Source organism: Sminthopsis crassicaudata, chromosome 1, assembly GCF_048593235.1.
Source record: "Sminthopsis crassicaudata isolate SCR6 chromosome 1, ASM4859323v1, whole genome shotgun sequence".
In the NCBI taxonomy this organism is placed as follows: domain Eukaryota; kingdom Metazoa; phylum Chordata; class Mammalia; order Dasyuromorphia; family Dasyuridae; genus Sminthopsis; species Sminthopsis crassicaudata.
Window position 1 is genome coordinate 635,044,313 of NC_133617.1, and position 22,820 is coordinate 635,067,132.

The 22,820-nt window shown below is 34.3% G+C and overlaps 1 protein-coding gene across 5 annotated transcripts in view; it reads left to right on the forward strand.

Annotated features, from left to right (window-relative positions):
- Positions 1-22,820, forward strand: part of PDCD1LG2 (programmed cell death 1 ligand 2) — a 51,993-nt gene that overhangs the window by 17,335 nt on the left and 11,838 nt on the right. For 3 of the 5 annotated variants that reach the window (XM_074282860.1, XM_074282863.1, XM_074282861.1), the window contains exons 2-5: positions 4,085-4,257; positions 7,804-7,872; positions 13,122-13,469; positions 18,013-18,282. In XM_074282860.1, the coding sequence (XP_074138961.1) occupies positions 7,818-7,872; positions 13,122-13,469; positions 18,013-18,282 (673 nt within the window). In that variant the 5' untranslated portion in view covers positions 4,085-4,257; positions 7,804-7,817. Of the gene's footprint in view, positions 1-279; positions 320-735; positions 885-4,084; positions 4,258-7,803; positions 7,873-13,121; positions 13,470-18,012; positions 18,283-22,820 lie in introns of those variants that run through there. The other 2 variants (XM_074282864.1, XM_074282862.1) reach the window with 2 other exon arrangements.

Consider the following 22,820-nt stretch of genomic DNA (forward strand, 5'->3'; position numbering starts at 1 on the left):
ACCATGAAAAACAGACTTAATAGTTGTACTGCGAAGTGAAAAACTGTCCACAATTCTACAACTGGGCATAATTCTAGATTGCTCTCCAAAACGGTTGGATCAGCTCATAATTCCATCAGTAGTGTATTAGTGTCTCAATTTTTCTACATCCTCTCCAGCATTTTGTCATTTTGTCCCTTCTATCATTTCAGCCAGTCAGATAAGTATAAAGTGGTGCTTCAATTTTTTTTTTAACTGGGTTTACTGGTTTCTTCATCAAAAATGATTGAAAGTCTCTTACTTCATTGAAGATCCTTTGCCTCTCCTGAAAGATGATATGGTAAGAGACTTTCCAATTATTTCTGTTAAAAAAAACTAGAACTAAATGGAAAATTTAATGTGTAAACCACAGGACTGAAGAGAAGCATAGAGAAGCATACAGGAGGGAATATATGTATAATATTATTTAAAGGTTAAATTGTTTACATCCCTAGATGAGAAAACCATATCTATAATTCTTGAGAACTGTATCTGTCACTGGGGCAAACAAAGTGGGGCACCACATGGACTGAGAGTATGGTTGTAAATGGAATCTGATGTAATGACATCAAAGAAAAAGACTTTAAGAGGTGGGAAAAGGCCTATACCGGAAAAAGAGGAAAGGGGAGGTGTAATGGGATAATTAGTTCACATGAAGAAGCACAAAAGACCTATTACAATCAAGGGAAAGAAGGGAGGGAAATGAGCACTGTCTGAAGTTTGATCCCATCAGTTTTGGCTCTAATAGGGAAAACTTAATCATTCATTTGGGTATAAAAATTTATATAACCCCATAAAGAATTAGGAGGAGAAAAAGGAAAAGAAAAGGAAGAGACAGAAGGGAAGGCAGAAACACTGGGGAAAAGGTAAGAGAAGGGGAGAAGGAGTAATAGAAGATAAGGTAGTGGAGTGGGTTTAAAAAATACTAAGAGAAGGGGGGGGTAACAGGAGATAAGGTAATGGGAAGTATGGGTAAAAAAAAAAACACCACCAAGGACAGGGTGGAAAGAGAGAACAAAAGTAAATACAGGGGAGAAAATAGGATGGAGGGAAATATTGAGTTAATAATCATAACTGTAAATGTGAATAGGATGAACTCTCCCATAAAATGGAAGTGAATAGCAGAGCAGATTAAAAAATAGAATCCTAACCAAAAAAAAAAAAAAAAAAAAAGGAAAAGTTTTTTTACGTTGCATTTCTCTACTCAATCATGATTTTGAGCATTTTTTCATTTGATTATATATAACTTTGACTTTTTCTTCTAAAAACTGCCAATTTGTATCCTTTGATAAAAATGGGTGAAAAACTCATATTTTTATAAAATAAATCTTAGTATCTTTGAACATAAGGTTTTTATCCAAGAAACTGGCTATAAATTTTTTCCTTAAATTTTCTGCTTTTTTTCTAATCTTGCCTACACTTAATTTTATAATTTGTATGGAACCTTTTTAATTTAATGCAATAAAAATTATCCATTTTATATCTCATAATGCTATCTTTTATTTATTCTTAAATTCTTACCTTATTCATTAATCTAATAAGTAATATGTTTTATATTCTTTTAATTTAGTTATAATATCTCCCTTTATACCTAAGTCATGTCTCTACTATAGCCTTATCTCTTGGTAAAATCTAAATAAAACTATACCTAGTTTCTGCCAGACTGCTTTCCAGTTTTCCCAACAATTTTTACCAAATAGTGAGTTATCCCAAAGTTTAGATTTTTGCATTAATCAAATTCAAGATTATTTTATTCCTTTATTACTGTATGTAATCTTATATCTACACTATTTCACTGATGCATAATTCTACTTTTAGCCAGCACCAGAGAATTTTTGGTAATTACTACTTCACAATATTTTTTTAGATCTGGTACTACTAGATCTCCTTCTTTTAAATTTTTATCATTAATTCCTTTGATATTCTTAAGTGTTTGTACTGCAAGTAACTTTTGTTGATTTTTTTTTAGCTCAATAAAATTTTTGGTTGTTCAATTGGGATGGCACTGTATAAATAGATTAGTTTAAGTAGCAGTACCATTTTTATTATATATATTTCAGCCTACCCATGAATAATTAGTGTTTCTCCAATTATTTAAATCTGATTTTATTTGTATAAATAATTCCTGGTTTTGTCTTGGTAGGTATACTCCCCAAGTATTTTATATTGTCTATGGTTACTTTTAAATGAAATTATTTCTCACTATCTCTTCTTGCAAGACTTTGTTAGTGATATATAGAAATATTTATGATTTATACAGGTTAATTTTATATCACACAACTTTGCTTAAATTATTAATTGATTCTATTAGAATGTTTCAAGTATACCATTAGATTGACTACAACTAGAGAGAGCTTTATTTTCTCATTGTGTCCATTCTGACTCCTTCAATTTCTTTTTTTTTTTTTTCTCTTTTTGCTGTTGCTAGAATTTCTAGTACAATATTGAATATTATTAATGATATGGGGCATTCTTGCTTCACTTCTGATCTTATTATCCTTAATACAGATATTATTTGCTAATAGTTTTAGGCAGATGCTTTTTATTTTAAGGAAAAATCCACTTATACTTTCAAGTATCTTTAATAGAATGGGTATAGATTTTGTTAAATGGCTTTTCTGAATTCACTAATCATGTGATTTCTGCTACTTTTATTATTGATATAATCAATTATGGTAATAGTTTTCCTTATATTAAACCATCCATACATACCTGGCATAAATTGGTCACAATGCATAATCTTTGTGATATATTGCTAGTTTCTTAGCTGATGTTTTATTTAGGATTTTTGCATCAACACTATTAATAAAACTGGTCTATAATTTTTTTTGCTCTTTCTGATTTAAGTATCAAGCCCAAATTTGCTTGATAAAAAGAGTTTGATAGGACTCCTTTTTTGCCCATCATTCCAAATAATTTATTTAATATTAGAATTAGTTGATTTTTAAATTTTGTTGATCTTTTAAATTAGTAGATCTTTAAAGTTGGATAGAATTCCTTTGTAAATCCATCTGATCCTGATGCTTTTTTTCTTAGAAACTCATTTCTGGACTATTCAATTTCTTTCCCTAAAATAGATTTATTTAAATATTCTATTTCCTCTTCAATTAATGTGAACATTTTATATTTTTGTAAGTATTCTTCAATTTCACCTAAGTTATATAATTGGGCAAACTTATTCCTAAATACTGTCATGTTCATCAATGGTATATTCACCTTTTCCATTTTTGATGCTAGTGATTAGGTTTTCTTCTCTCTTTTAAAAAATCATATTAACCAATGGCTTACTATCTTATTGTTTTTAAAAACAGCTCCTAGTTTTACTTATTAATGTGACAATTTTCTTACACTGAATTTCATTAACCTGACCTTTAATTTTTAGGATTTTCAATTTGGCATTTAATTGGAAATTTCTAATTTGTTTTGTTTTCTAGTTTTTCCTCTACTTCTATACCTTGATATTCAAAATTCTTTCTGAGCTCTTCCATGGCCTAAGACCATTTCATATTTTTCTTGGAGGATTTGGATTTGATCTTCCTTGGCACCATAGTAACTTTCCATGGTTGAAACCCTTTTCCCTTGTTTGCTCATTTTCCAAGGTTGTTACTTGAGTTTTAACTCTTTGTTAAAGTAAGGCTCTGCTTCCAGGATTCAGAGGTTTTGTATCGCTGTTTTCAGAGATACTTCCAGGGAACTGTAAGTTTTCAGTTCTTCCAAGGTGATATGATCTAAGGAGAAGTGTATTTACTACTCTCCTGGTTTGTGCTCTTGGTCTGGGAGTGACCACAAACACTTTTTTCTGCTGTGGAACTGTGAGGAGGATCCATGCTTCCCTATGGCTGGGATGTTAGTGCTCCTCCCTGCCCTGGGAATGCAACCCAGGACTTTGAAATGAATTTGAATATGGCAAAGCAACAGAGTTCTGCATCAATCGTAGTAAAGAGAACCCTATAATCTCCTTTTAATCAGTTGTTTCACTGTGGGCTGAGAGCTCCAGAAGTTGCTGCTTCTGTTGGTGATTCCCAAGGCCTGTTTTTGGTTTACTGAGGTTGTTCTTCACTCCCAGGTATGACAAACCTTTGCTGTTGACCAAAGTTGTCTTTGGCATCTGTGGGCTGAAAGATCTGGAAACCACCACTGCTGCTACTGATTCAATTGCTCTGAAGCCTATCCCTGGTTTGCTGGGGCTCGGACTATGTTGACCTGGCTTATACCAGACTGAACTCCACTCTTACTCTGGTGAGAAAGACCCTTCCTGATGAATTTCCAAATTGTCCTGGGCTGGAAAATTGTTTCACTCCATCTTTTTGTAGGAGTGATGTTCTAAATTTGTTTAAAATCATTATTCAAAGGTATTTGGAGGAGTTTGGGGGGAGAAATTGGGTGAGCCTTTACCTTTACTCTGCCATCTTGGCTCTGCTTCTGAGAAGCCTATTAAGTTTTGATGGTGAATTTTAGCTGATATGTGAAACAGGTCAGAAAGAGAATGTATTAGAGAGAAATTTCTAGCTGTTTTCTCAATTGTCAAAAACGTATTCATTTCTTCATTTGCATATGTGTGTATTTATGTGTATGTATATATATTTATTATCTATCTATCCATCTGTCTGTCTATCTATTATTTGCATTCAGTTATTTAAATTCCTATCTTCTTCTAAGGCAATAGCCAAGTCATTAAGGGGCATGATCCTTAAAAGCTTTTATGTTCATTTTTTTTTATCACTTTAGTTACACAGAATCTTAGTTTTATAGCTGAAAAGGACTTTAGAAACCATCAAATCCAATACCCTCATTTTATAGAGTAGGAAACTGAGGTCCCAAGAGTTAAAGTGATTTTCCCAGGATCACACAAATAGAAAGTATCTCAGTAAGGATTTAAACTTTATTATGTCAAATGTGCCATCTATTATATCATATGCTGTTATTTGTCCTTCATTCTTGAAGAGGACCATGACATCAGAGAGGAGATGCCGTGATATGCAAGTGAATTGGATTTAAGTGAGGGAGGACTGGACAAGGTCACTTGCCTCACTTTCCCCTCCAGAGACATATAATGAGAAGACAGGAATTAGTAGGAAAAAACCCTAATGTAAGAAAAGCTTGAAGGTAAAAGAAAAAGGGAAATTAGATGGAAAGATAGTATTATGGAAATAATGTACATTAATTTAGATAGACTTTGAGAGAGTGGAGGTTAGGAGGGCCTGGTGCACTATGATCCATGAGATCACAAAGATTCAGACAAGACTGAACAATTCAACAGCAACAACAACAGAGTAAAACTAAATCTTAAAGGCTTTCCTCCCAATGATATATATGCTAAGATCATATAAGATTCTTTGGTGGGCACAACCCCAGAGATAACTTTGTTTATTGCTTCTCTGAGCACCACATCAATAAACAGGGGAAAATCATTGTCAAAAGTGCCCATCACCAATGTCGTAAAGGATATCATGGCTAAAGTCCAAAAGGAAGCCAAAAAACAAAAAAAAAAAACAAAAACAAAAAAACCTTTACACACAGAGACATCTTCCAAATGCTCCTATTTGCCAATAATATTGTATTGATACCATTGAACTTAAGAACCCTATACGCTTCTTTAATAAAACATTGATTTTGAAACGTAGAAGAGAACTCAGTAACTATAAGGTCCATCCTATGAAAGAACCTCCACCATAACATATCTCACAAATAGTCATTCAGCATCTACTGAAAGACTTTGAACTCTGAGTTCATTTTACTTTTGGACAGTTTTAATTTAGCAACTTTTTCCTGAAAAAGCCTAAATTGTTTCTTTGTAACTTCCTCTCACTGCTTGAGGTTCTGCCCAAATAGAACAGTCTCTCCTCTAAATGACAACCCTTCAAACCTTTAAAGACAGCTAACATCCTCCTTGAGCTTTCTTTTCCCTAGGCTGAACAGTTCTTTCAACTGCACTATAGGACGTACACTCAAAACCTTTTACCATCCTGGTTGTATTCCTCAGAACATTCTTCATAGACTTTCTTAAACTATGGTACCCAGGACTAAATATGAAATTTAGAATAGATCTTTTTTTCAGAATAACTGATCTCTAACTGTGCTTCCCCAGTCTTGTACTTGTGAAATTTTTTTTTGTACCCAAGGGCAAAATTTTACTTTTATCCTGATTGAATTTCATTTAATTAAACTCAGACCAATGCTTTAATCTATTAAAAAAAACTTTTTTGGATCCCAACTGTGCCTCCCCCATATCAATTTGATCACTCATGACAGAAAAAATGAATGGATAAAGATAATGATATGCAGTTGGGTTTATTTCTTAGTTTTGTTTTGACAAAATCTTGTATGTCTTCATTCTTTTATCAGAAGTTTTTTTTTCACACCTTTGCCCAATTTTGTAAAATGTATATTATGCCCTCCTACATCATTTATTACTCAGAACAGTCTTTTCCCACGAATAGAAGATATAGAGAAAGTTTCCTTACTCATCTTTGTCAGTTTCACTAGAATCGGGGGGCAGAGGAATCTTTAAGCAAAAGCAGGATTTAATACTACTTCTTTCCAACCTCAATCTTCTCTGGTCCTTTAGAACAACAGTGACTAAAATTTTCTGATAATGTATTCTATCAGAAAAAAATTTTAAACATGTATCCTTGATTTTTATTTATAAATTATATATGTATATTGCTATACAAATGTTTTGTTTTGTTTTTTTGTTTGTTTGTTTTTCCTGAGGCTGGGGTTAAATGACTTGCCCAGGGTCACACAGCTAGGAAGTGTTAAGTGTCTGAGATCAAATTTGAACTCCGGTCCTCCTGAATTCAGGGCTGGTGCTCTATCCACTGCGCCACCTAGCTGCCCCCTACTATACAAATGTATTGTGTACATTACAAAACACATACAAAAAGAAATTTTAAAAGGATGAAATTAGTGTTTTTGCTTTATTTATTAAGGACATAAAACTTTCATGTTGTCATTAAGATTTATAATATTTTTGAGTGAGAGCAATTTGATTGAATAATCTGTTTCATTCTTTAAAATCATTATTTAATATTTTGTGACACAAATTAACTTCCCATTTCCCCAGACAAGTTTTTAAGTTTATAAATTGGTAGATGGAGTTTTCTATAACTCTGTGATTTGGTCTCCCTTCAAAATCTCCTTGCATGCTCCTATCACCCATTCAGTTTAGACATTTTAGGGGTAGAGACTAATTTGTTTTAATCTTTCTATCTTAAGCACCTAATATAAGGCCTTGTGAATATTGTATGTTTGATTTTATCAGCATAAGGAATAACCCATGATGATGCAAATTGGCAAACTCCCTGTAATTTGATAATTGTCTTAGAGATTTATTAAATTAGCATATTTGTATTTGTGGGACTTGACCAAGATCCTACAACCAGTATGTTTCAGGTAGAATTTCCACCTCCAAGGCTGACACTCAATTTATTATATCATACTGCATCTGGCTTTGTCCATAGTAAGTTCTTAATAAAGCTTCCTAAATGGAATTGAATTATTCTAGTTAAGAAATAGTGACTTCCCATTTGGATTGGAAAACCTTTAGAGTGGAAAAAAAATTCTTCAGAATCATCTTCCTCCTTTTCGTCCCACGATGAATCAATAACATATCTCTTGTCAGTCACCCCTTTACCTTCCACAAGTGATTTAAGAGTCATCTTCTTCTGAAACTGGGGAAATCATTGAATCACAAGGCATAATGATTCATAGTTAGAATGAGCACTGCAGAAAAAAGTATAGATATTATTAATGGTGATTTTTCTGTCTTTGTCTCTCTTTTAGACCCAGGAAGCAAAATGTTCTTCCTTCTCTCCTTTCTGATTGTAGAAATGAAGCTCCACCTGATAACAGGTAATGATAATAATAATAATAATAACAGCTTTATGAAGCAGGTAGAGCAAGTGTTACATCAAGTTTGTCAAAAGTCCCAAACCAGCTTTTTTGCTTGAAGAAAGTGAGCTAAAGGACATCATCTCTTGTGGAATACTTCCATTGTCCAGGCCATGGACGAGGTCACACTAGGCCATCAAGGAATATGTGAATTAATAAGGGACTCTTCCATTCAACAGAGGTCCTCAAAGCCTCCATAGAGAATTGCTCTTCCTCCTGCTCCTTCATCAAGGGACTTACATTTAGGACTAGATACTGAAATTCAAGTGAAATTTTTCATGAAAGGAATTTTTTTTTCATTTCCAGTTGCTAATGTTTCTCACTAACATTTGCATTTAAAGAAAAACATTTTGTTTTAATGTCATAATAGGTTTATTAGCTAGGCAGCTCAATGATATAGTACAAGCGCAGAACCTAAAATCAAAAAGATTCAAATCCAGCCTCAGGTACTTACTAGCTTTAAGTCACTTGCCACTGCCTGACTCAGTTTCCCCTTCTATAAAACAGAGGTAATTTTAACTCATACTTCCAAGGGTTGTGTGATAATCAAATGTGATAATGTACTTTGTAAACCTTAAAGTTATGGTAGCTACTATTATTAGTGTTCCCTCCTAACCTTTCTTCAAAAAACTCATAGAATGTTAGAGGTGCAAAGTACTTGGAGATCTAGTACAACCACTTCATTTTATAGATGATAAACTGAGGCACAAAAAAAGAAAGTGGTTGCTGTCTCTTCTGTCTCTCCAAGAGAAGCTTGAACTAGGTGACCTGAGCATTCCTGAAATAATTTTGGCTTAGGGATGCCCACTTTGAATCAACTTGCTTGATATGAAGGTTTCACCCTTCTCTCCAGAACCCTTACCCTTTTCTTTCTTCAAAATAGATTTGATTGTGTATGGATTCAGTTGACATGCTTCTCAAGGGTCCATGGCAAATCAAGGAATTTATTGCCACATTGCTATTAAGGATCACTTCAGAGTATTGGGTAATGAATAGATAATAATAATAACAATAATATCCAGCTAATATTATGCAAAATACTATTAATACAGCATTTTATAAATATCTCAGTTTATCCTCACAACAACTCTGGAAAGTTGGTGTTATTATTAATCTTGCTCCATTTTTATAGATGAGAACACTAAGGTAGGCAAAGGTTACTTTCAGTCATACAGTAATTGTCAAAAACTGGATTCAAATTCAAATCTTCTTGGCTCCAGATTCAGTATTGTATTTTCTGTAGCTCCTAGTTATCTCTCTCTAAAAGACCATTTGTTTCATCTATCAAGTCCCAGGACGCCTGAATCCTGAGCTACATCTAGTTCCTCAGAATTTTTGGAGCCCTAGATTGAGATGACCCAAGGGGTTATTTTTACCTTTTATTTAATAAGCTGAATAATTTTCATAATAGAGATAAATAAACCAAGGCTTAAGAAATTGAAATGACTGATCTATGCTAGCACAGACAGTAAGTATCAGCATTTGAACCTACGACTTTCCTACCTGAATTCTGATGCTCATTCATATACACAAGTCTCTCTGTGTGTATATATAAGTGCATATTTATACCTATAATTGTGTATGCTTTTCATACCAATAGGAGAGCAGGTAGGTGGCACACCAAAAATGGGTATTTATGGTTATGTATATGTTTACATATAATTTTATTTGTTTATATGGTTTATAATTATGTTTGTGTTAATAAATTCACAAACCTGCTATTTTTCACTCTTTTTTATCTTTTATTTGGTCCTTCATGTACAAAATGACAAATATGGAAATGTTATATACAATTGCACATATATAACCTTCATTACTTACCATCTCAGGGAGGGGGGGAAGGGACACAGGAAGGGAAAGAAAATTTGGAACTCAAAATGTCAAATAAAGGTATTTTAAAAATAAATAAATTCAAATATTTTATTTCTACTTAGCCTTCTATTAGCCAGGTTAAATGTTTGAACAAGACTCTTTGCTTTAATGCATTATGAGGAGTACATTTGACTGTGTTTGGAGTTCCCCGGTGTATTTTTAGTTTACATTAGAAAGCTAAGTTCACAAATCACTTTCATTTGCTAACAACTTTTGCTGCTATATATAACAACAAACATATATATATATATATATATATATATATACATATATATAAAGAACCAGTATTGTCAACAGATGCTGTATATATTCCTTTGTTAAAAAGATACAAATATTGGTAGTCATTACCCTCGATGAGGTCAAATTTTGCTGAAATATAAGGGCATTCATTTAAATAAATACAGGGAAATTTGGGAAGGAAGAGAGCATTAACAAAATGGGAAAAATTAGGCAAGGTTTCATTAAAGAGATAGCACCTGAGCTGAGCCTAAGGAAGAGGATTCTGAGAACCAGGTCTTAGGAAGAAGTATATTCCACATAGAAAGGATATTTTGTGAAAATGCAGTCCCAACAGAGATGAAAGATCAAGTCTGAGACTGGTAGTCTGGTCTGATTATTACTTAGTGGGGAAGAGAGAAAGAGAACAGTGAAGGGACATAATATGAAATAAGGCTGGAAAGGGAAGATAGCCAGATTTTAGTGAATTTTTTATGCCAAGGTGAGTAGCTTGCATTTTATCTTAAAGGTAATAGTTAGCCAATGAAGGTTTTGGAGAAAGGGAATTAATAATGGAACCCTAATCAGTCCAGAAATCTTTAACCTTCATCCATTTATCCAATCACTTTGCATTCAATCAAAAGTACTTAATGAATAATTACTAAGGACATCCTCCCAGGTTAGCAAGGTAGGTGTCATTCCGACTCCTCACTCTCTCTCAAGCATTCATTTTGGGAAGTGGAGAGGTATCTTAGAAAAATTATTTTGATAGTTATATGGAAGATGGTTGGGAAAGGGATGAATTTGGAAGCAGAGAGATTGGTTGAGGGGTTATTGCTATTGTCCAAGAAAGAGATGAAAATTTGAAAAATTGTTGGTTCTGTGAATGGAGAAAAGGAGACAATAGTGGGAAATGTTTTGTACTGCACTGGATATGGGAAAATAAAAAAAAAGGGAAAATCAAGGATAAGACTGAGGTTATGAAATGGGGTAACTGGGAGAATTGTAGTACCTTAAATAGAAATAGGGAAGTTTAGAGAAAGTTCAGATTTATAAGAGAGGATAATGATAAAGATTTTGGATATATTGAGTTTTAGATGATAATGAGACATATAGATATTCACCAACCAGTTGATGATGCAAGACTGGAGAGATCAGAACTGAGTATATTAGGATTTGGGAGTCATCTGCACTGAAATAAATAATTGAATCCAGGACCAGGATGAGATCAGTAATAGAAGGAACAAGTATAGATAGGAAGAGAAGAGAGCCTAGGACAAAGTTTTGGGAAATACACATACTTAAAAAGGGAAGGGCTTTAGTTTAAAAAACATCTTTTTTTTTTTTTTTTTTTTTTTTTTTAGACTTGGAGCTCAATATCTGGTAAAGTCAATTAATCAGTTATCATTTATTAAGTACTTACTATTTGTCAGGGGCTGTGCTAAATGATGGGGATACAAAGAAAGGCAAAAGAAAGTCTTATCATCTAATGGGGGACTATGCAAAAAATAGAATTAAGGGGTGGTCAAGAAGGGCTAATTGAAGAATGTGAGAATTTATCTAAGACTCAAAAGAAGCCAGAAAAGCTAGGAACTGGAGATGAAGCGGGAGAGTCCCAAGCATGGGAGACAAAGTGACACGTTTGAGGAGCAGCCAAGAAACCGATGACACTGGATTGCAGCTTACCTGCTGGGATGTAAGATGTAAGATTGAAAAGGAAGGGAACTTTATAAACTATTTGATAATGCACATAAGCCACCAGTATTGATTTAATTGGATGGATTGGGGAGAGGTGGGAATTGTGACAGTCAAACTTGAACTATTTGACAGCTGCGTGGAAGATGGATTAGAATGAGGGGAAACTTGAGGCAGGGAAATCAACCAACAAGCTATTGCAATAATTTAGGAAATGAGAACCTGCACTGAGATTAGCATTGTCCTGGTGCCAGTGTCAGAGAGGAGAGAAGGCAGTATATATATGAAGTATGAACATAGAAATGAGAGGACCCAGCAACTGATTGGATATGAAATGGGGAGAGTAGTGAGGGGAGTAGCCAGATGAGAGAGTAGGAAGTTTAGAAAGACACAACTTTACTAACCTGGATGACTGAGAGGATGGTGGTACTTGTCCTTAGCAGGTGTTCACAGAGTGTTTTTTAATTGAATGAATAAATAATTGCAGAAATGGAGGAAGACTAAGGATTGCTGGAGTGATTAGGGTTCAGTTATGAAATCAAGATGGAAAGGTTCTGAATAAAGATCATGAGTATACACATCTAAAATTGTAAGGGATATTAGAAGTCATGGAGTCCAAACTCTTCATTTTAGATGAGAAAAGGAGGTTAAATAGTTTGCCCAAGATCTCACAGGTAGAAAGTATCAGAGATAAGATTTGAAAGCCAGTTCTCATTTCAGAGTCAGCATTTCTTCCCCCCCCCATACTATAGGAGGTTTAATTTGCCAAGAGACCTAATTAGGAAGGAACCCCACTGAAGGATCTTTAAAAAGAGGTAGCTTGATAAACAGTGTTTGAGGAAGAGGATTTTTGATTGTTTTGAAAAGGAAGTAGAGATAAGGATGATTAGGTTAGTCTCTATAACCGGGTTTAAGCTGTGGTATTGGGCAAGTCATCCAACCAACTTCTCTGAATCTCAGTTCTTCACCCATAAAATGAGGAAATTGGACCAGATTCCTTCTAGTTCTAAATCTAAATTTATGGTCCAGGTTAGGATGTTTAGGAACATAAGAAAGTACAGTGGCAGTGTATTCAAGAAATAATGCAAAACAAAGAATTGCTGCTGCACTGAATAAGAGGAGGCAAAAGAAAGGGGTCTCAGATGAAGTTATGGGACCAGAGATTATAGTTCAAAAATTGTCATATTTAGAATGGTCTTCAGAGACTATCAAGTCCAAACCTTTCATTTTACAGAAAAACCTGAGATCTAGATTAGGGAAAGTAACTCACATTAAACTTACACCAATAGAGGCAGTCTCTTGATTTCTATTCAAGTAATCAATACCAGGCAATCAATCCATATGAAGCTGACCTTTTTTTCTTTCAACTTAGCCAAAATTGGGGTCTGTGGTCAAATAATACCATGGTATTTTTGTTTTCCCCATAGGTTTATTTATAGTGACTGTTCCCAAGGAGTTTTATATGGCAGACTATGGTAGTAATATCACAATGGAGTGTAACTTTGACACTGGTGGAGAAGTGGACATTGAAGCATTAAGAGTCACTTGGGCAAAGGATGAAAGAAAAATTGTGAATTTTCCTAGTAAGCAGGAAGACCTGGAAATTCACAGTGAGTCCACTGGAAGAAGAATGACGTTGTTAGAGGACCAGCTGTCCCTCAGGAAGGCCTTGCTTCATATTAGGGATGTCCAAATAACGGATGCTGGCCAGTACCATTGCCTTCTTTTCTATAGGGATGCTGCTGACTACAAGTACGTCACTCTACAAGTAAAAGGTTGGTTATATTGTAAGGATGTACAGAAGCACATGATCATATGTGAATGTGGGTAAGGGTATATGGGGATTGTAAGGTATATTCGAAAACATATGAGATCCCTTGAATCTTGGACATAACGGACTCCAGCTCTGGACTTGAACAGACTTGGTTCCATTCCTGAGGAGGCCAGACCCCAAATAGAGGGAAGCAGACATTTTCTTGTATTTTTTTGGTTCATTTGCCCCTTACCTGAAGTCCAGGAGTTGGCATGGTATGATGGAAAGAATGATGGATTTAGAACTGGATGACCAGTTTAAGCTGTGTGGTTTTGGGTAAGCCACCCAGCTTCTTTGGATCTCAGTTCCTCATCCATAAAATGAGGGATTGGACCAGATTCCTTTCAGCCCTAAATCTATGGTCCTATAATCTCTGTAAGAAAGCTTAGATATAGTTCATATAATTCACATGGATCTCCCTTGAAAGGAATTAGTAGAGTTCCTTTTAGAAAATATATCAGGTTTAGGACAGTTACTTTACAACAAAAGAAATGCTTAAAATGCAAAAAAGCTCATTAATACACACTTAAGAAATAAACTATAATCTCAAATACATCCAAGGAGACAAAGACATATGAGATATTTATGGGATTACTGAACATATATTTTACATTCATCTTGATATGTATTGTTTAAAAAGTGACTCAAAGTCCATATCTTTTAGAGCCAGTGGTCCTCAAACTTTTTAAATAGGGGGCCAGTTCACTGTCCCTCAGACTGTTGGAGGGCCGGACTATAGTAAAAATAAAAGCTCACACTCTTTCTCCGCCCCTCAGCCCATTTGCCATAACCCGGCAGGTCACATAAATGTCCTCAGCCCGCAGCATCTGGCCTGCCAGCCGTACTTTGAGAACCTCTGTTTTAGACTGTCATTTTTTGAATATTTCATCTTCTTATAAGAGGTAATCTTTTTCTTGTCGATGGCAACATAGTTATAAGGAACATATCCTCCTGTGGGGCAAGTAATGTCCAAATCAGTGATTGAGCTCATGAAGTAGCCACCAAACTTGAAAGCAATAATCTCTTGGGATTATTGTTTGATCACATCCAAGAAAAGAAACACAAAGCAAAAGAAGCAGCCAAGAATTTGAGGTCCCATCTTAGCTGGAGAAGCACCTAGTTTCACAACTTATGGATGTACTGCTATAACTACTGTGGGAGGAAGGGAGCAAAGGAGAGAGGAGAAAATATACTCTCCCCAATCCATTATAAGTCTTTTCCTGATTCTCCCAATTATTAGTGCTCTCATCCCCAAATGATATTGAATTTACCTTATATATGTTTTGCATTTTTTTATCTGTGTATATTTTGCTTCCCCTAAGAGATCTTAAAGTTCTTAATGAAAGGAACTGTTGTCTTTATGTCTTCAGGGCCTAAAATAATGACTGGCACCTACTAAGGAAAATATTCAAGATTTACTTAAACTGTCCTACCCCCAAAGATAGTAGTCTCTCATTCTTTCAGAACCCCATGTTAGTAAAGACTACGTGATCATCTGTGACAATTGATATAGAAGGGATTTCTCCCTGAGCACAAAGCTAGATCCAATGATTCCTAACATCCCATTTCTAAGATTCTATGAAAATTGCTCAACTTTTCTTAAGAAAATTGCCCTCAGCCCAACTTCCACATTTTCTGGAAGGTGGGTGAGTAACACTTCCATCTCACTCTTCAAAGAATTGATGTGATTTTTAACATGCCATATATACTTAGATGTGTATGTGCTGATTTTCCCTGGATAGAATGCAAGCTTCTTGAAGATAGAAATTACTTCATTTTTGTTTTTGTAACTCCTACATCTAGTAGTATAACACTTGGCTCATGGTAGGTCTTTAATAAATGCTAGTTAGTTGTTTTCCAAATCCTGATGATTTTTTCCCTCTCTCAGCCTCTAATTCTAATCCACCCACTAGTTATTTTCTAAGTTTGTTGTTTAGTTATTTCTGTCATGTCCAACACTTCATGATCTCAAATGGAATTTTTTAGGCAAAAATATTACTGTAATTTGCTATTTTCTTTTCCAGCTCATTTTTACAGATGAGGAAACTGAGGCAAATAGGGATTAAGTGACTCTGGGCAAGAGTCACAAACTTACCAATTGTCTGAGGCCAGAATTAAATTCAGGTCTTATTGAGTCCAGGCCTAGGTTTTTATCTACTCCTCTACCTAATTGTCCTTCTGACTAAGTTATTATTTTTAATTCAAAAAGACCATTATAGCTGCTTTCTATTGCAACTTCCTTGAAAATGGATACCAAAGTTTCATATGGATACCAAACTGGCCCCCTATTTAAAAAGTTTGAGGACCACTGGCTCTAAAATGGATACCAAAGTTTCAATGAAGGTGATGATGATGGTGGTGGCAATGTTTGCTTAATGCTGCATTTGTGTTTCTTATTAGTATGTAGTATCTCCCAATGATTTCACCTTTAACTAGTGAGTAGTCTAAGAATTAAATAAACCAAGCTGCCTTTCAGTCTGACCCAGCTACGTAAAACCCATCATCATTACTGTTTATTGCTTCCATTCTCAGCTTTCTACTTTCTCTATTCATTCTGATATCTGAATAGACTTCTACAAAAATTATGCATTTAATAATTCACTAATGCATTCAACAAATAAGGCATATCTATGATGTACAGAGCACTGTTGTAGGAGCTAGAAGCAATCATGTTTAGACAAGATAGGCCCCCAGCTTTGTGAAGTTTACCTAGTAGTAAAGTTACAATAGTAATTTACATAACAGTAATAATAAGGAGAAAAGACATCAATGCTGACAAGCATAATATACAGTATTACATGATTTAAGTCTATTAGCAGGTTACAAATCTCATAAAATTCTACTTCTTTCAAAAAAATCTTCTCTGCCTACTTAGAAATCCCGTAATGATTTTCTCTACTTCTCTCCCAATGTCAACAAGCAGCTCACATTTTCTACAGCTTATTGATGTTCACAAATTTGCTATTACTAAATTATTAGTCCCTTGCTATATCATTTTCTCATGTTATACTATTTATCTTTACATAAAATCGTTAACATTTGTGGTATTTTAGTAAGATTTGCATAGCACCATATAAATAAATATTCTCCAATTTTATCTTCACGATAACCCTGGAAGGTAAGTGCTATTATTATTTCCATTTACACATTAGGAACCCAAAGTGGCTTGCCCAGGATCATAAGAAGTATCTGAGGCAAGATTTATACACAAATTTTCCTGACTCTATCCACTGAGCAAACAACATTACCAATGACTCTTTTAGGTCTTCAATGTCTAACTTTTTTGTAATAATACAGAGAAAAATTAAGCATGCGAATGCTAAGTAAATACCATCAGTTTATGATTATTTGAAAATGTCTAGTCCCTGTTTCTTGCTTTTCCTCTAGGAGAAGAAATAAAAGAATCCTTGTTCTCATAGAGCTCACATTTTCTTGCTAGTAGCCCCCAGAAAAAGCTTAATTGAAACAGCTAAAAAAGTATTCTGCCAGGTTTTTTTTTTTGGGGGGGGGGGAGTTGTTTGTTTGTTTTTGTTTTTTGCTTTTTTACCTGAGGTAATTGGGATTAAATGACTTGCCCAGAGTCACATAACTAGGAAGAGTTAAGTGTCTGAGACCAGATTTAAACTCAGATCCTCCCAAATTCAGGGCTGGTGCTCTATTCACTGTACCACCTAGCTGCCCCTATTCTAAGAGTTTTAATTAATATTTCAATTCAATTCAATAAATATTTATTAATCACCTACTTTATATAGGATAATATTGGGCATAAATATTATGTGTATATGTATATATATATATATATAACTGGTCTGAAAAACAGAAGGAGAGAGAATGTTAGAATCATTTCTTTCTGTTTCTTTTCTTTCTTTTTTTTTTTTCTGAGACAATTGGGGTTAAGTGACTTGCCCAGGGTAACACAGCTAGGAAGTGTTAAGGTCTGAGATTAGATTTGAACTCAGGTCCTCCTGACTTCAGGGCTGGTGCTCTATCCACTGTGCCACCTAGCTGCCCCCCTGATTCAGTATTAATATAATATCATATGGATATTATATGATAGCAAAGATGCAGCTAAAATGTTCTAGGAACCTTAATGATGTCATTTAGATCTATTATGATGACCACAGTTTCCTTTATTTTTAATAGCAAGGAGAGGAAACATCTTGCCTTCTACTAGACCATAAGTTACATGAAGGCAGAAATTGACTTTTCATATTTTTATTTCATACACACACACACACACACATATATGCATATGTATATATATATATATATATATATATATATATATATTTCTACCTAGCAGAGCCCTGCACAGTAGGTGACTAATAATGAATTGAATATAAAAATTAATTAAAACCCTCAGAATACCTTTTCAACTATTTCAACTAAAGTTTTTCCTAGGGGCAACTAGCAAGAAATTGTAAGCTCTATGAAGGAAAGGAAGCAAGGAATAAATGAAGTAGAAAAGGAAAACTTACTCCACTTTCATTTTTTTCATTGCCTAGCTTCCTACAAGACAATAAATACTCAAGTCATCAGAGTCCCGGGAAACAATGAAATGGAGCTTACCTGTCAATCTCAGGGCTACCCTCTGGCAGTGGTAACATGGCTAAATATCAGTGAATCTGTGAATACTACCTACTCGAAGACCCCTGAAGGTCTCTATAACATCACCAGTGTCCTAAGGCTAAAAGCAAACACTCATAGCAACGTCAGCTGTGAGTTCAGGAATGCAGCTACCCAAGAAAGCACATCTGCTATCGTGAACATTTCAGGTAACCATTGACGCCCTTCTCAAACATCAGTGGCTGCCAGGGGAGATGGAGTTTATCAATGCTTTTTGACAATCACATGTAATTCAGGCAAGTTCAGTAACTTATTTCCAAAGACTAAAGTTTTATCATTAATTTCTTGCCTTTCCTTGGGAAATCTAGACATTTAATGGTCATAACCCATATTTTGATGTCTCTTAGGAGTTCCAATTCTCACACTAACCCTATGAGTATTTTTATTCCTTTTTTTATGGATGAGGGAACAGACTAACTCATAATTGCACAGCAAATAAATATCAAAGTTGACATATTCAAATTCAAGTCTCCTGAACCTGAGGCCAGAGCTCTTTCCATAACATCTCTCAAGCTCTTAAAAAAGGGCCTCATGGTGGAGTTGGCTGGTTTTCCTTACAAGAGCTTTGGCTCCAGGCAAAATGGCTTATTGTTCACAAACTTTACTTTTCCTCATCCTCTCCTTTCTATTAGCCTAAGTCTTACACACCCTTCAAAAACCAGCTGATGAGACTCCTTCATAAGTTTTCTAGACGACTCAGTCTTCCCTCTTTTACTGACAAAGCTGGCACATGCTGCCTTTTGTCTCTTCCTCTTGCTGCTGGTATCTTCCCGCAATAATCTCAGCTCTATGGTTTTGGAAAAATGACAACCTTCTGGGCTCAGTTTCCTGATCTGCAAATTCAGAATGTAGGTCAGATAATTTCTGAAGTCCTTTCCAGCTTTAAATGCTTTTTTCTTCCTTGTACAGTTTCAGTAGGGTGACTACAGGAATCAGTCTTTCTAAGCCTCTGTTTTCTTATCTATAAATGGAGGTTGTTAAATGGTGCAGTGTATAGAATACTGGGTCTGGAGTCGTAACTAGAACCCAAATCCAGTCTCACACACTTACTACCTGTATGACCCTAGGCCAATTTGCCTCAACTGCAAAATGGGTACCATGGAGAAGGAAATGGCAAAACACTCCAGTATATTTGCCAAGAATACCTCACTGGGGTCATAAAGAATTGGACCTGACTAAAAATCAATTTTTTTTTCCCTGAGGCTGGGGTTAAGTGACTTGCCCAGGGTCACACAGCTAGGAAGTGTTAAGTGTCTGAGACCAGATTTGAACTTGGGTCCTCCTGAATTCAAAGCTGGTGCTCTATCCACTGCACACCTAGCTGCCCCGACTAAAAATCAATTTAACAGCAACAAAAATGGGGATAGTAATGTACATAGAATCCTATAGAAATGAGAGTAATAACAATTATTATCATTTTCCTTATTTCTACCCATTGGGTTTACTCCAGATACCTAAAGACATGGAAAAAAAAAAAAAAAGCTAAATCGATATCATCCCTCAAAGATGTGAAGACTGTAGCTTTGTCTCTTTTTAAGTCTTCTCTTCTCCAGGATAAACCTTTCCAATTCCTTCAACCATTCTCATATATGACAATAGGAATGGGTATGGCTCTTTCTCAGAGTGCCTCTGATTATTTTTCTCTTTCTTTATACCCTCAAGGTTACATCAGTGACTTTGCTAATGGTTTATTTTTAATATTTTTTTTAAACCTTACTTTGTAACAAATAAGCATAATCAATAAAAACAAATGCACAAACATTGGCTATGGACAAAAATATGTGCCTCATTCTGTATCTCTAGACTATCACCCCTCTCTTTGGAGATAGGAAACATGTTTCAACATTGATCTTCTGAAAATTTGGCTGGTCGTTGCACAGATCAGAATTCTTAAATCTTTCAAAGTTGTTTTTCTTTATAACATAGAGGCCAGTATGTAAACTGATCCCCTAAATCTATTCATTCTGCTTAGCATCAATTCATATAAATTTTCTTGGGCTTCTTTTATTTCATTTCTTTCATTATTTCTTACACCCAATGATATGTTTGCATTTATATTCTTGATTTGTTTAGAGAAATTTATGTTTATGTTCTTTTTGGCAAGAGAGTATTTTTCCCCTCCATTTATGCCCACACAGAGGCCATTTTGTGTATTCATTCTCAGGTTCATGGATTTTCATATCTTTTCTAATATAATGCTAATATTCTACCTCTTCTATCTGATCTTTTTTCTTGTGAATTAGGCAAAAGTTTCAACAATTCAATTAAACCCAGAAAGCAATTATTATATACCTACCCCACACCTGGCATTGTACTATATGATGGTATACAAAGACAAAAATTAAATATTCTTCCCCTCAAGGAGTTTACCTTCTGTGAATATCATAGATGCTCAATTAATATTTATTAGTTGAATACCACTAGTGCTGGAACATTCCAACCCCAACATCCTCCCCTAATGACTTGTGTTGACATCTGTGTAAGGGTCGGAAAACTCTATGGTAGCTGATAGTGCTCCTGTGGTTCTATGGTTTCCTGGTGTTGATAACATCAATGACTTTCCTGTTATCACATCATCTACAAGCCTCTTTATTTCTGTTTCCAAAAATGCCTCATATGTTTCCACTCTACTGCATTTGGGCTTGTTTGCCTCTTCTCTACCATTCAAATCCTCATCAGACATCTGCTCTTGGCTTCATTGGGTGGCCCACACTCTTCTTAAAATTGGATGGTCCTTCACAATGCATCATCAAGGCAAACAGACGAGAAAATTATGAACAAATGTACTTGTCTTTCAAATTATTATTTATTTATATACCTTCAAAACTTTATTTATTTATATTTTGTTCGTTCATTTTTTTGTTTGTTTAAAACAGAATTTTTCCTTGCAAGTTCATTTTTTAAAACTATTTCTTTTTTATTTTTTGGAAATTCTAAAAATTTATTTTAAACAAATATAAAACAAGAAAACAAGTCCCATGTACATAGCAAAACATGAGAGGATTCAATATGAAATAATACATTTCTTTGTCAAAAAAACCCTCTATTTCATTCTATAATAAATGCTACACATTGTTTTCAATGCTGCCTAGCTTTTCTTTGCTTCCTTGTAATTTTTTTTGGTTCTCTGTTATTCACTTTTTATTTTATTCCCCTCCCAGACTATAATTAAGCACAAAATACACACATATATAGATATATATAAACACACACACATATATATTCATACATATATTTATAAGACTGAACTATGCTTATTTCCTGTTATCATCTGTTTCTCTGAAGGTAGATAGCATCTTCCTTCAAATCTTTCTCTACATCAAGGTCATCATTTCCTACATCACAGCAGTATTTCAACACCATCATAATTTATCTGAAAGATTGTCTATGAAAAATTTCACCCAATTTTCAATATTGCTTCTATTCTTGGCTACATAAGTTTATTTAAAATAAACGAAATTATTCATCTTACATTTTAACAATGCTCTCATAATATAGTTTAAAATTTGATACTGTTGAATCTATTTCCTTTACATCTTTTTCCCCTAGGTTTCTTTGAAGGCCCTGACCTTTTGTTCTTCCAAATGAACTTTGTAACTTTTTTTTCTAATCAGTAAGATAATTTTTTAGTAATTTAATTGAGATGACATTGAATAAACAGATTAGTTAGGTAAAATTGTCCTTTTTAAAAAAAATTATATTGGCTTTACCTACTCATGAATAGTAAAAATTGCTTCAATTATTTAGATCTGACATTATTTGTATAAAAAGCATTTTATATTTATGGTCATATAGCTCCTGTGTCTGGTTTGGTGTACAGTATATAAAAATATATTTTGTCCTGTCTAATTATTTTAAACAATTTCCAAAAAACAATATTGAAAAATATTGCTGGCACATAGTATAGTTTCCCCATTTTTTTCTCTTTTGATTAAATCTATTTTAGCTTTAATTTAGAGATTATGATTGCTGCTACCCTTGGTGTTTTTTTTTTTTTTTTTTTTAGCTTAATAAATTCTACTCCAGATCTTTATTTTATCTTTCTTTATATCTCATTTTTATAGCATTTCCTGGAAAAAAAAAGATATTGCTGAATTCAAATTTTTAATCTATTAATTTTCATTTTATGGGTCAATTTATCCCACCCCATTTTAATCTTGAATTACATGTATATTTTTCTCCTACCTATTTTTCCTCACTATCCTTTTCACCCTATTCCTACCCTTCCTCAATCCTCTGCTTTACTTCTACTCATTACCTTTCTCTTCCATATCTTAACTTATGCAAGATTCCTTCCTTTATCCTCTCCCCCAATCCTATTTCCTTGACTTATTTCTTTCTGAATTTAGAAGACTTTTATATTATTCTAGCAGTATATGTAGCACTACTCATCCTCCCCACTACTAACCTCTTCTGTTTCAATTTTTCCTTTTACACCTCATTAGTATGAAATAATTACTCTTTTTTTATCTCTCCCCTACAGTTTTTTTTTTTTTTTTTTTTTTGTGGAATCATCCCATAATACTCAACTCAGCCCAAGTATTTCTTTCACACTACCCAAATAGTAATAATAGCCATAAGAGTACTCATAATATTTTCACAAATAAGAACAATTTGACCTTTTGAGTCCCTCGTATTTGGTTTTTAAAGTTTACTTTATATTTTTCCTAGATGTTATATGTTGATT